This window comes from Nicotiana tabacum, chromosome 5 (genome assembly GCF_000715075.1).
Source record: "Nicotiana tabacum cultivar K326 chromosome 5, ASM71507v2, whole genome shotgun sequence".
NCBI lineage: Eukaryota > Viridiplantae > Streptophyta > Magnoliopsida > Solanales > Solanaceae > Nicotiana > Nicotiana tabacum.
Window position 1 is genome coordinate 157,162,152 of NC_134084.1, and position 15,631 is coordinate 157,177,782.

At 36.6% G+C, this 15,631-nt stretch overlaps 1 protein-coding gene and 1 non-coding gene across 3 annotated transcripts; both read right to left on the reverse strand.

The window, feature by feature from the left end:
• Positions 1-1,148: 1,148 nt before the first annotated feature.
• On the reverse strand, positions 1,149-1,232 carry TRNAL-CAA (transfer RNA leucine (anticodon CAA)). The gene has a single exon. It is a non-coding gene; the product is annotated as a tRNA-Leu (tRNA).
• Positions 1,233-3,121: 1,889 nt separating this feature from the next.
• Positions 3,122-6,619, reverse strand: LOC107794800 (bZIP transcription factor 29). Of its 2 annotated transcripts, none has more exons than XM_016617332.2 (5): positions 6,354-6,619; positions 4,445-5,782; positions 4,223-4,355; positions 4,049-4,133; positions 3,122-3,705 (listed from the first exon to the last, which is right to left on the reverse strand). In XM_016617332.2, exons 2-5 carry the CDS (start codon positions 5,686-5,688, stop codon positions 3,401-3,403), a joined length of 1,767 nt encoding a protein of 588 aa, XP_016472818.1. In that variant the 5' UTR covers positions 5,689-5,782; positions 6,354-6,619; the 3' UTR covers positions 3,122-3,400. The 2 variants fall into 2 exon arrangements, with proteins under 2 accessions (XP_016472818.1, XP_016472819.1); XM_016617333.2 differs by having other exon boundaries at positions 4,445-5,688; positions 6,354-6,572.
• Positions 6,620-15,631: the final 9,012 nt, after the last annotated feature.

The following is a 15,631-nucleotide window of genomic DNA, read 5'->3' on the forward strand; positions in this document are numbered from 1 at the left end:
TCTAGGGAACCATCTAAGACAACTTGTAACGCATCTCTCTCTCTCATTCTTTGTTGTCTCTCGAAGAATACTTGCAAGAAATACACAACTTAATATCGAACCTTCTTTAGCTTTTGCCTTGGTTATTCATTGCTATAACTTTAGTCTTTATTTTCATATACATCATCATGGGCGGAATTAGGGGTAGAAGGGGATTTACTCGAACCTCTTTCATAGGGAAATTACACTATACATATAAGACAAAATTCGCTTTATGCATATATATATATATATATATATATATATATATTTTGAATTTTCTTTTACTGACACATATTTCAATGGTCAATGGGTTCAAAACTTTTGTGACGTTGCTGGTTCAATTTCCACTGGTTACAGCCCCTTTTAATTTTGTATTTTTTTTTTTTTTTTGAAACTCCCATAGCGGAAATCCTATCTCCGCCGCTATACATCATACCGATTCAGCTACAAGATAAAGGGTTTGGATTGATTACGATTTACTTGTCTTTAATCCCTTTCTTTTTATCAAAATAACTGTTAAAGCGGATAACCATATTTCCCGGAAAACAATCATCAATATTTTTCATTGGTATTTTTTAGTAAAGAAAGTTTTCCCAAGTATTGAACACATAAACCTAGTAACTGAAAATCGTTATATTCTTTGAGGTGGTGGAAAACCAGTTTCTCTGTGCATTTATCCAGACACTGACACTAGTATTTCCCAAAGCAGATAGTGTGGATCGACTAGCACATGCACGGAATGATTGGTCATAGACATCACTATTCCACGTGTTATTTCGATTTTCAATGATAGAAAAAAAAAATTATGGGACATACAAATTACCAGATGTGGATTTGGAAAGGTACAGGCTAAATACCATATATTGCATTATGAATTAATAACCTTTTAATGATATTCTTAATTAAATTGAAACAAATGTTTACGAATAAAAGGGACGCAGATTGCATTAGGAGAAATTATATAAGAGGGAATAAAAGGCGCAGAAAAATGAGAAGGCAAAAATAACCTTTTAATGATATTCTTAATTAAATTGAAACAAATGTTTACGAATAAAAGGGACGCAGATTGCATTAGGAGAAATTATATAAGAGGGAATAAAAGGCGCAGAAAAATGAGAAGGCAAAAATGTCAGAAGTGGGATTTGAACCCACGCCCTCTCACGAGGACCAGAACTTGAGTCTGGCGCCTTAGACCACTCGGCCACCCTGACTTGGTGTTCATTTGGAGCAAATACATATATAGTATCGTTAATAATTAAGGAACATTTATACTCCTACGACGTCTAGAATGTTGTTTTCCTTATCAAGAGGCAAAAATATTTTTCAAAACTCCTTCTCAACCTTTTCTACCCTCACCAACCCACCTTACACCCCCATACCCACCCACCTATCCCACCCCTTCTCTCCAAAAAGGCTTTTTTTTTCAAATTTCAAAAGTTTAGTGATTCGGAGGTTTATGAAATTTGTGGATTCGGAAGGTTGTTCGTTCGAAAGTTTATGGCTTCATGTTTATTGTATCTAAATTATTTATGAATATTCTTGAAAAGTTATTTTCCTTAATTTACGTACCAAATACCAGAAAATGAATAAAATTACTACTTATTTTTCAAAAAAATATTTTCTTGAAAAACACTTTTCACGGAAAATATTTTTCTTTATACCAAACACACCCGACAATCTTCATTTTCTTTACATGATATCTAAATCAAACTTGTCCGTTTTGGATGTTGAGTTGAATATAAACTTCGTTTTCTTTATGTAATATCTGAGTCAAACTCATCTATATCAGTGTTTTATAATGTTCCACCCTTGTGTTATGTTGTTATTCACGCTATAGTTGTCCAAGTCTGAGAGCCTCTTTGGTTAAGGTGTCAAAAATTACTTATTTTAAAAAGTATTTTTTTCAAAAAATACTTTTGCAAAATAGCAGTTTATGTTTGGCTAATTCATTTGAGTGGTGCTTTTTGCAAACTCAATATGTTTGGCCAATCTTTCCAAAAAATACTTTTAAGTATCAAGTTACGAAAAAAGGACGGTAAAGATTCAGTTTGTAATTAATATTATTTAAAAAAGAAAAATAAATTTAAATTTTTCTTATAAAAGAATTAATTAAAATATAAAACATAAAGTAAAAATATAAATTAAAAATTCTAATCAACATAAAATATAGTTATTCCAAAGCAATAACATTGAGTATCTAGATAATTTAAATAATTCAAAATGCATTATTCCATATAAATTAAAAATCTATTCTTAGAAATAGGAGAAAGAGAATACAAATATGTTGAAATAAAAAAGAGAAGAAAGGTATGGTAGAAATAAAAAGGAAAGGGAAAAAAATATTAAAAATAAGGAATAAATTAATTTTCTGCTTCAGAAGCTAGAATTGATAGCTTCTCCCCAAAAACAGAAAAATTACTTCTGCTGCTGTTTAAAAATACTTTTTTATCTTGACATATCAAATTTTTCAAAAAGTACTTTTTTAACCAAAAAAAATACTTTTAGCCTCCGAGAAGCAACCAAACAGGCTCTGAATGTGTTAAAAGGGTGTTAGAGACTAGTTGAATGATCTCGAACCTCACCTCACTAGTCAGCTTTTAGAATTGAATCAAACCCAAACTCCATCTTTTTTACATTTTTGTCATGGCAGTCTTTCTCAGATATTAACAGATCTGTAAACCATATATGCTAGGTGCAGACAGAACATAATTTTCACATCATAGTTTTTTTTTTATATAAGAATAATTCTCACATCATAGTTAAAGGGTAACCCAATGCATAAAGCATCTTGTATTTGTGCAGGTTTCAAGAAGGACCACACTTCAAGGGGTGTGATGTGGACAGCATACCTTGACGCAATGGCGGATTCCACAGTTCTCTCTAGGTATGGCATAAACTACGAGGGTTAACACCACCTAAGCTAAATTCATCCTGCTACTGCAACACATTATCCAAAGGTGCAATTTATCCAAAAAAAATTTAAAGAACGAGTCCAAAACAATAAAAGAGCTTGATAACCTAAGTTTGGGACAATATCCCCATTGACATACACATTTAGGAGCACTAATAGAAGCCGATGAAGAAATAACTGGACGTAAACTGAAAAGAACAGAGGAGACGTTGAATTTAACGCAACTTTACAAATATCATGGCAAAAAAAAATATAATGTGATCTTAAACCAAACTGTCTTCGATGAAACGCTTCTGTATGAGTCACTCAAATGAACATGCATGCTTTGAATGAATGGAGAAATTACCGACATCTTAGGGTGTTTTGTTGTGAATGGAGAACTAATGAATGAATGCATTGAATGAAATTACTAGTTATGAAACTATCATAGAGGCTAATATAAATATAATGAGAACCAGAGATTTCCAACTACTTCGACCCATGCATTGCAGGTGCACTGCTGTTTTGCTGCTGCTGCTGCTGCTTTGCCTGCGCATGCTGTTGATGTTGCGATGATGCTTTTTCTTGTTGTTGTTGTTGTTGTTGTTGTTGTTGTTGCTGTTGCTGCTGCTGATGCTGCAACTGATGCATGCTTAGTTGAGTAGCCATCTGTCGCTGCAACTGGAACATCTGGGGATTGAGAGAAAGCTGCTGAAATTTGGCAGCATCTCCATTTAGTTCAGCAGTAGCAATCTTCAAGCGTTGAACTTCAGCAGTTAATGCTTCATTTAGAGCTGCCATATTCAAGAAAATACACCATAAGGTTTGATACTTATTCATAAATTAATAAAAAAGCAAAAGAAGGTTTTGATACTTGACTTCTAGACCGCAAAACCTCACAGGCTTTAAAATTTTGAAGATTTGCGTTTTTACTATTAGCATTGTCATAAACAGAATATCATATTCGATCCAGAAACGATGCTAAATGCAAGCAAATATCAATCAGTCATTTCGGAGGAAGAGCAACACTTTGGCTGCAGTGAAACCATATCACATAAAGTGAATACTTGAGTACGAACTCACATATAATTTGAGCAGAGATATGAAAGTAATGTATCGCAAAAGAAAGATGCATACCATCACGGAGATGAGCCTGCTGCTCCATAGCTTGCAGACGGAATTTTAGCTCATTGTTTTGGCTTGTGAGTCCAGAAGAATCTCTCTGAATGCAATTAGAAGACACGTCCAAGATATGAGAACAGGAAGACAAGAAGCTTTGAACTAAACGATACCGAAAGTAGAGATGATTACCTGCAGTAGAGTGAGTTGAGCAGACAATGTGGTGGCTTCAGTCTGTAAGGTTTGTACCTTGTGTTCCAACTCCGCAATATATCTCATCTTTCGCTCTTTCGAACGAGCAGCAGACTGACGGTTGGCCAAAATCCTAAAACAATAAATATAAAATATATGCTAAGTCAGCAGCACGGAGAAAAGGAAATCAAAATCCATGCATCACTTTAAAGGGAATACTACCTTTTGGCACGTTTTGGATCAGCTAAGGCTATCTCAGCAAGTTTCTCGTTCGCCATAATTTTCTTCAATTCAGCTCCATTGAATTCGCCATTCCCAAACTCCAAACTGAAGCTCTCCGAATTCGCATCAAGTGAATTTGTGGGTGATAGTTGGCCATGGTGTGGTCCAGGGGATGGAGGCAACTTCGGCGACTCGTCACCAAAGTTTAACTTCCCCATAAAACTGTCCATCGAAACACTCCTGTAGTGCCTAACAGTCGGAGCAATATCTCCCTCAGCACTCCTTTTGATTCCCTCCCTCTTCTCAGTTGAAGAAGACATCCCTAGTGTATGCATACTGCTGCCGCTGTCATTCACACTGCTTGTTGCTTCATTGTCACTGCTGTCACATCCATTTGTCTTTGTACCGCTGGCTCTACTATCTAAATCTTCACGGTTCTCATTACCCTGCTTCTCATCTACACCCGAGGAGTTCAATGACTCAATATTGTCCAAATTCATATACGCGGAAAACAGGTCATCCACGACTTCTCCTTCAGATTTTCTTTCACCCATTCCCTCAGCATTTTTATCATTGCTTTTATCCCAATAAGCTTCACGTTTAACCAACTGTGCAGGACTCCTTGATGGAACAAGCGGTGGTGAGGACTGCATAATACTAGAAAAGCCAAACGGGATATCACTGTTAGACCTTCTATGAGCCTTACGAGGAGGAAGACTCTCTCCTACCCTTGATGAATTACACCTAGAGAAAGGTGAGGGCGGCAATGAGGAATGTGAATTGCCATCCCGATCCTCCATTGACACATCAGCTGCGACAGGGTCAGAGATGAACGTCGAGAGGGATTCTTTATATGGCGAAGGGCTCAGGGGTGGCAATGAATCAAGTGAGAAAAATGATGGTTGTGATAAAGAACGCGAATGTGAGGGCCCTTGAGTAGTAAAACTCTGCATACCGTGTTGCTGGCTTGTCGGCCTGCCAACTGGGATATGAGAATATGGCGAAATAGGGGGCATTTGCGGATGAGAAGGCGATACACCAACCCTTTTGGTACTATTTTCAACACCAAAATTAGGAGAAAACTGCCGCATTTGACCATGAAACTGGGAAGTAGACAACTGAGGTATGTCGAGTTGGTTCGTCGAAATATATTGGGGTTTCTGTAGGGAAGAAGATGATGTCCCAAATGATGATTGAAGTCTCCGCATCATCTCAGTATTAGCTTCATCACTTTCACCCCCCATCTGCTCCAAATTTTCAACTATTATCAATCAGTGATCTTATTAAACCCTCCACTTTTACAAAAAAAATGATCCCTAATTTTGCAGCTCTTGGCACCTGAATTTGAAAGGTAAAATCTCAAGCCAAGCTCATCAATACCACAAACCCCAAAAAGGAATTCAAACAAAAACCAAAAAATGACCAATTTCAATCATCAAACAAACAAACAATCAACAACAACAACAAAATCCCACGAGCGGGGTCTGGCAAGGGTAGAGTATAAGCAGCCCTTACCCCCACCTTGAACGTAGAGAGTTTGTTTCCTATAGACCCTCGGCTCACAAACAAATAAACAATCACTGAAACCAAATTACAGTGCAAGCTCCAAAACAAGGAATAATCAAGAAATGGATATTCAGTAGAAAAAAAAAGTTGCAATCTTTGACCATCAAGTTCATAAATAACACAAAACCCAAAAAGGGTTTCAAACAAAAACTAAGAAATACCCAAGTTTAATCTTCAAATAAACAATCAATAATCCAAGAAATAAAACATTAAGTAGTATAAAAGCTGCAACCTTTGGACCATGGGCGGATCTACATATTTGAACTCACGATTTTCAAATCAAACTAAAATTAAAAGGTCTTTAAATTACACAAATTTATACTAAATCCGAGCTTAAGAGTACCTGAAACTGAGCAATGACTGAAGGGTCTGAATATAAAATGGCAAAGGAGGAAATTTCTTCTCTCTATTTTTCTTCTTATTTTTTTCTGTGTATTATTGCTGCTTTTTTGTTTGGTATATAATCTCTATAGCTATGAATGGTTACAACTACTACTGTGGTTTGCACGGATTTCATGAATATTACTACTACTGTCTACTGGTGCTTTGTTTCTGTAATTAGGAGTACTAGTACTCAAGACGCGTGAATTTAATATGAATTTCAATTTCATTTAGGTGGAATGTGCTTTTGGGCCGCATTTCAATTTCATTCCGACTGCATTTATCCAATCTTTTTAGCTCTATCACCGCAGATTATGTAGCAATGAATTTCTCCTCCATCTAATATATTTATATTCCCTCGTTTTAATTTTTGTCCATCAAATATTTTTTTCTTTTTTAAAAAAAAGGTATTAAAATGTGTTCCATAAAATTTTGCAAGTTTTTTGGAAAATTTTCGAAAATAAATTTTTTCAAGAATTTATTTTCCTCACTCATAAAACTATAATATTTTTTCAAGTAAAATACATATACAAACATAATTTTAAATTTCAAATATAATTTTTCAACTTAGCTCAAAATACTACTTTTTTTCAAAAATTTAATTTTTATGTCCAAACACGTAGTTAGTGAGTGCTTACACACTGAATAAAATTTAAATTTAGCTTAATATTAATATGAAAATATTTCAAAGTAATGACTGAAAAATTGCTTAATACAGAAAATCGACTGGTTCAGGCCTCGAGCCCGGGGGCTAGACCGGCACCTAGTGCCTCATCTATCCTTGCGTACCACTTGCGACTAAGAGACGCTGAACATGTAATGTCATACTTTGGCTATGGGCCACATTACAAGATAATGTGCGATACAAAATCTAAAACTAAATGGAGACTAACGTTGACTAATGTCAACATAAAGCTGGGCCGGCAAGGACGTTATAATTACTACAACTGACAAGCCAACAAAATATACGTACAGGGCCTACAAGCCCAACATACTATACTAACCGACAGGATATGTCTACAAGCCTCTACTGATAGATGTATTATGATCGGAACAGGGCCCCGACCTACCCATAACCTATCTACATATATACACCACACTGCTAGACTCAGCAACTCCGAAAGAAGGGGAGCTTACCGATAAAGCTGAACTCGGACAACACCTACTGAGGAGGTCTACCCGTCTGTCTGTATGAACCTGCACGCATGAAATGTAGCGCCCCCAGAAAGGGACGTCAGTACGAAATAATGTACCGAGTATGTAAGGCAATATACTGAAGCTAAAATTGAACTGATAATATAATAACTGAAAACGACTGGGGGTCAAAGAAAATCTGAAGATATGCTCATCTACTGATACTGACTAACTCTCTCAATATAGTGAGTAAAATAGTTGTCTGGCCCTAGAAGGCTCGGTATATATATATAATTGCTCTGCTGTAGTAGGCTCGCTCATAGGCGCTCGGCCATACTAGGCTCTATATCTCGACCAACTGGGCTCGCTCATAGGCGCTCGGCCACAGCAGGCTCGGTATATAACTTACCATCTGATCAGAGGTTGCCCAATAGAGGCATGTCCATCGATTATAGCTCGATGGTAATGAAAATACTTTAATACTTTATATATGTAAACTCTCTGCTCTTTTGATCGGAAAAGGGAAATACTCAACTGAATATGCAGTCCCGGTAAGGTAACTTACAAAACTAGGAAAATATATATAATTTGCGAGACTAGCAAAATATGCATAAATTCCGGGATACGAATTTTTCTCTATGCCTCGTTATCAAACTTATGTAACGACGATATCATGATAAAATGAAGGAAAAACTTAGCCTTAACATACTTGGAGTAGGGGAAATCCGTATGATATTCTTGGAACAGGTTGCACCGTACTCCGCTAGAATCGCAAAACGTAATTATGTTGCTAAAACCTTAATAATTCTTGTTGGGATTTTTTTTTAGGAATCGATTGAAAATAAAATGGCTAACATCCAGGAAGTGCGAGGTCTTACGTCTGTTCTTGGTTTTGGAACAATTCAAATGAACTTAGTATAGTTTTGTTTAGTCATTAAGTGAAAGACTTGATTAGTCAAGTCTTGGAAATGGTATCTTCATGACACCTAGCAAGGAATGACATAGTCATTACTTATATCATTGAAGGCTACCGCGTGGGGTTGGGGGGTGAGATAATTAATCTTTATCCACTTATTAGTTAACTGGGTAATGTTCTGTTACCCGGTAATTAATCAATTACCCGCATAATTTAAAAATTATCCCAAATTACTTAAAATTTTACTTATTTTTAATATACTTTATACATTATACTACCGTGGTCATATGCTACCTCGCATGGTACTAGTTTATAATTATCGGGTATTATTACTTGATCCGTATTTTATCTCAAATTGGCCATTTTCAACAAAACTCGTTTTCTCTAATTCGTGCATCCTTTATCCTTCATGATACTTATTTATTGCTTGTTATAAATAGCATAAATATGCTAACCTCCAGATAATATCATCCCGAATTTACGTCAATTTACTGAAGACAAAACTTTAACGTACGAAAAAAATGTGAGATGTAACATCCCTTCTCTCTAGAAACATTAGTCCTCGAATGTCTATTCTTAGATACTTTGGGAACATTTTTGTCGGAGTCTCTTTCGTACATCTGACTGAAACCAACCTGTATGCAGCCAGAAAACTTACTATACATGCCACACATGGCCACTATCTATAAATAGCAACACTTAGCTCCACACAACTGTCCATTATAAATTCTGAGAGTTAAAAATGAGAGTTTATCTGATGACCTACTGGCCTGAGAGTTTATACCCTCGAGTCATATCTTCAGTTTAAATTTTGAAATAGGTGGGGGTATTTAGACTTCATTTCTTCCTCTGCTTCCCACGTCATCTCTTCCACCTTCTTACTTCTCCATGAAACCTTCATGGATGTTATGTCCTTATTTAGTAGCTTGCGGATTTGTCGGTCTAGGATGGCAACCGGAATTTCCTCGTATGACAAGTCCTCTATAATCTGTACATCATCTGTGGGCACCACTTGGGTAGGATCGCCAATGCACTTTCGTAACATATATACATGAAAAACTGGATGAACAGACTCCAATTCCGAGGGTAATTCTAACTCATAAGCTACTTGCCTCACTCTCTGAATGATCCTATAAGGCCCAATATACCGTGGGCTAAGCTTTCCTTTCTTGCCAAACCTCATCATACCTTTCATAGGTGATACCTTTAAGAATACCCAGTCATTAACCCCGAACTCTAAATCTCGTCGTCGCACGTCAGAATATGACTTCTGACGACTCTGAGCTGTCAAAAGTCGCTCCCCGATAAGCTTTACTTTTTCTATGCCCTGCTAAACCAGGTCAGGCCCATGTAACCCAGATTTTCCAATATCAAACCACCCTATGGGAGATTTGCACCTGCGCTCATACAAAGCCTCGTACGGAGCCATCTAGATACTGGAGTGGTAACTGTTATTATATGAAAACTCGATAAAAGGTAGATTTTCATCCCAACTTCTTTTAAAATCCAGCACACATGCTCGTAACATATCCTCGAGCGTCTGAATCATGCGCTCGGCTTGTCCATCCGTTTGTGGATGGAAAGCTGTGCTGAGATTCACCAGAGTTCCTAGACCTTTCTGTAATGACCTACACAAATGTGCTGTGAACTAGGCCCCACGGTCAGATATAATAGATACGGGTACTCCGTGTAGTCACACTATCTCCTTAATATATAAGTTTGTATAATCCTCTGTTGTATATGTAGATCAGACCGGTAGGAAATGAGCTGATTTTGTGAGCCTGACGACTATCACCCATATGGAATCAAACTTACAATGGGAACGAGGTAAACCCATGATAAAGTCCATATTTATCGCCTCCCATTTCCATGTCGGGATCTTTATAGTCTGTATTAGCCCTCTGGACTTCTGGTGCTCTATTTTCACATGCTGGAAACTAGGGCATTAAGTGACATACTCAGCAATATTCTTTTTCATATCGTTCCACCAATACACCTCCTTAATGTCATGATACATTTGCGTCGACCTAGGGTGAATGGAGTACCATGAATAATGTGCCTCTGATATAATCCTGTCTCGTAGCCCTGCTACATCTGGAACACACAAACGACCCATGTATCTGAGAACCCCATCTCCTTTGAGTTCTAACAACGACTTCTTTTGTTTCGGAACCCACTCTCTCAATTCGACTAACTCTGGGCCCTCGTACTGCCTCTCTTTTACTTCAACTATGAGAGATGATTTTGCAGTATTTTGGAGTACAGCTCCTCCATTACCAGAGTCAACTAACCGAACCCCCAAACAAGCCAATTGATGAATCTCTCTAGTTAATTGTCTTTTTTCGGCCTCTACATGTGCTAAATAGATCGGCGACTTAAGTCATCTGCTACAACATTAGCTTTCCCTGGATGGTAGAGAATGTTAACATCGTAATCTTTTAATAACTCAAGTCATCGCCTTTGTCGCAACTTCAACTCTTTTTGCTTGAAGATATATTGCAGGCTTTTTATGATATGTGACACATTAACATGAATACCATATAAATAATGTTGCCACATCTTAAGTGCATGGACAACCGCAGCTAATTCGAGGTCATGGGTCAGATAATTCCGCTCATGCTTCTTTAACTATCGTGAAGCATACACAATTACTTTCCCATGTTGCATTAGGACACATCCTATCCCGACACCTGAGGCATCACAATACATGGCATAACCATCTGGACCTTCTGGAAGTGCTAGAACTGGCGCGGAGGTCAACCTGTTCTTAAGCTCTTGGAAACTCTGCTCACAGGCCTCTATCCACTGAAACTTAGTCGCTTTCTGCGTTAGCTTTGTTAATAGTGCTAAAAGAGAAGAAAAACCCTCTACGAACCTCCGATAATATCCTGCTAAGCTTAGAAAGCTACGAATCTCTATCGGAGTGGTTGGTCTAGGCCAGGATTTCACAGCCTCAATCTTTTGAGTGTCTACCTTTATACCTTCGTCGGATACAATATGCCCCAAGAATGTTACGGACTTTAACCAGAACTCACACTTAGAAAACTTAGCATACAATTTATTATTACGGAGGGTTTGGAGTACTGCTCGTAGGTAATCCACATGCTCATCCTATGAACGTGAATAAAGTAGAATATCATCAATAAAGACTATCACGAACAAATACAAATATGGCCGGAATAGGCTATTCATCAAGTCTATAAATATGGCAAGTGCATTTGTCAACCCGAAGGACATAACAAGGAACTCAAAGTGGCCATATCGGGTTTTAAAGGCTGTCTTGGGAATATCTTTCTCCCGAACTCTAACCTGGTGGTACCCCGACCTCAAATCTATCTTTGAAAAGCATCTAGCTCCCTGCAACTGATCAAACAAGTCGTCTATCCTTGGAAGGGGATATTTATTCTTAATAGTTACCTTGTTCAGTTGCCTATAATCGATACACATCTTTAGCGATCCGTCTTTCTTCCGCACAAAGAGTACCGGTGCACCTCAAGGTAAAGTACTGGGCCTGATGAAACCTCTCTACATCAAATCTTTTAACTGCTCCTTCAACTCCTTCAATTCGGCAGGTGCCATTCTATACGGAGGGATGGATATTGGTTGCGTTCCCAAAAGTAAATCGATGCCAAAATCAATCTCTCGCTCTGGATGAATACGTGGAAGTTCATCTGGAAATACATCCGCGTACTCCTTTACTATTGGAATAGACTGAAGTGTAGGTATCTCAACATCTGCATCTTTAACTCGCACAATATGATAAATGCACCCTTTTGCGATCATTTTTCTCGCTTTCAGATAGGAAATAAACCTGCCTCTGGGTGTCGTTGTATTACCTACCCATTCAAGGACTGGCTCACCCGGAAAATGAAATCTGGCTGTCTTTGCTCGACAATCAACTGTGGCATAACAAGCTGCCAACCAGTCTATTCCCATGATAGCATCAAAATCCAACATCTCTAGCTCAACTAGGTCAGCTGAGGTCCGACGACCACAAACTGATATCGTACAACCTCGGTAAACGCGTCAAGCGATAATCGATTCTCCGACCGGTGTAGATACCGCAAAAGGATCATTTAGTATTTCAGGCACTATACCAAATTTTCGCGCGACAAATGGGGTAATACATGATAAAGTAGATCCTAGGTCTATCAAGGCATAAACATCACGAGAACAAATGGTCAACATACCTGTCACAACGTCTGGTGAGGACTCTTGGTCCTGTTGACCTGCTAGCGCATAGATACGATTCTGGTTACCACCTGAACTGGACCCTCTACCTCTGTCTCGACCTCTACTAGCCGAAGACTGAGACTCGCGGCCTGAAGGATGCACGGACATAGTTGATCCTGTTGCTGAATTCGCTGGTTGCGCCATTCCCCTAAAATCTCTATTTGGGCAACCTCGCATCATATGCCTCGGACGTCCACATGTATAGTAAGCATCGGAACCGGCTCGGCATTGGCCCAAATGTCCTTTATCGCAGATGGCACACTGCGGCGAAATTGGCCATGTCTGCCTTGAACCTCGTTGTCGCTGCAAACTTGACGCTTGAGAGCTCTCACCTGGTCCTGACTGAGTATAACGGTCATACTTGTAACCCTATAGCTGAGGTGGCGGAGGTCTAGGTGGCCATTCGAAGTACTAGAGCCTGTAACTACCCTAAGACTGCTCTTGAGACCTGGCAAATCTCATCCTCTTACGCTGCCCTGACTCAGTCCTCTCCGTACTCTGTTGCCGACGCCTACCCCTGTCTATATTCTGGGCAAATGCCTGAATCCGGGAGATATCCACACTTATTTATCGCTTGTTATAAATAGCATAAATATGCTAACCTCCAGATAATATCATCCCTGAGTTTATGTCAATTTACTGAAGACGAAACTTTAACGTACGAAAAAAATGCGAGATGTAACGGTTTTATACTAATTGTCACCCTACAGTAGCACTTTTTTTTTTATTTAAGTTTGAAACGGGCAATGTGAGCAAACTCATAAAAAGCGGTGTTATAAATTTAAATAATTAGACAAATTTTATTTTTGAGAGTTGAGGTGTATATATTTAACAAAGTTTTGAAAATTGAGTGATCAAGTTTTATGCACGAACGCTTGCTATTTAGATAATAAATCAGTTAAAAACATTTGTAATAACAATTTACATTGATAGTATGAAAAAACTTACATTATGTCAGTCTATTTAGAAAAGTTAATATATAGAAAATATGTCAGTACGCTAACTCCAAAAATATTATCGAATGCAATCTTTCAATAATGTATGAAATTTTTTATACATTTATTAAAAATTATTATCTAAAAAACAAAACCGGTAATTTGTTATGATATATTAATTCTCGATATAACGCAAAAAATTTTAAAGAGGTTAAAATATACATGTCTCACTTAAGAGCTCGTTTGGACATAAGATTTTTTTTTACTTTTTTCGAAATTGTTGTTTGGCCATTTCACTTGAAGATAAATTTTGGAATTTTTTAAAAATTTCAAAAATTTTAAAAAGCTGTTTTTTCAAAATTCACTCAGATCACTCACAAAACTTCAAAAATAACCCAAAATTATATTTATGTTCAAACACAACTCAATTTTCGAATATCATTTTCACTTAATTTTTTTTTTTTTTTGGAATTTTATAATTCTTATGTCCAACCGCCCACTTATTATTTTGCAGAAAATGTATTTACGGAAATACCGGAAATTTGATTGACTTGAAATTTTGGGGGTGTGGGTCCCATTACGTGGACACACGTGTTTGAATGTTATGCTTTTGAAATGGATAATACAGCTTTAGCTTTTCAATTGTCAATTGTGAAGCATCAATGGCCCACATATCTGGCAACTAATTGGGGCCTGTCCAAATAAGAGAGGAGAAGAACCTTTCTTGTCAACATTTATACCTTTCGCATCTTTATAGGTCCAAATAAATTAATACCAATAATCAAATACTAAGCAAAACTAGCCTCTTTATCTCTGTGAAGCCCAAAATAGAATATATATATATATACACGATATAACCGCTCACCGAAAAAATATCCGGTATATATATAATTTATGTATGTGTAATTAATGTATAATTTATGTATATTTATTAGCGAAAGTAAACACTTTTGTCAAGCAGCTATATGTGTAACTTTCCCGAGCAAAAAGATTACATTCAAATATATCTCTCCTAGAAGAGTTGCTAGAGGATTACAATCTTCTATTAATATAGAAAAGGAGAAGCAAATTCATAATATTGTGCCAAGTGTCAAAACAGAAAATGAACATGTGTCCAATTTTAGGACAAACCTCCAACTAATTTGGAGGTTCAAATTTATTTAAAAAAGAAAACGTTAAGGACACATTTTTTTCCAAATTTCAAAATATCATAATTTTTAAAATTTTAAAATAATAGCTGATTTGCAAATTAAATGACACGTTTTTTCTCTCTAAAAAGAAAATTAATTTTATATTATTATTTATAAGAAACAAAATTTAAAAATTAAAAATAAAAAACTACCAATTCAAATTGGGGAGTACCTTCAAGTTGGAGTTTCAAAAATAATTTTAAAATATAAAATAGGTTAAAGAATTAAAACCTGCCAATTCAATTAACGTCAACGGTCTAGGTTCAAAAATTGAAGCCTACTAATTCAATTAACACTTTAATATCAAATCGTTATATCACTTTTCTGGGCAGTTTTTTAAATTTATTAAACCTAAGAATTTAAAATTTAAAATAATTCAAAACAGAAAACAAGTTCATAAATGTGAACCTGTCAATTCAGTTAACATGAAGAGATCCTCCCACGTTTTTTCGGGTAGGTTTTTTAATTTATTCAAACTAAGAACAAATTGGTACATTATTTCAAAGGAGGGAACAAATACATATTTTGGGATTGAAAAGAAAATTCCAACTTTTATTGTATGGTTAAAGCTTTTGAAAAAAAAAAATCTTATCCAAGCTCTAGATAACTCTGAATTTTTAAATTTGTGGTTAAAATTCTGAATCTAAAATAAAACTCCTATATACAGTTGGTCTCCTATACCGTTTTTCCAACTTTTACACTTTCCAACTTGAAAATAGTAGTAGAAAAATTCAAATATTGGTTATGTTGTAGGATAAAATAGTGTCATCCATGATGGAATCGTCCTGAATATTCCCTAAAGAAAATCGCAAGAGATGGACCGAATCATTGT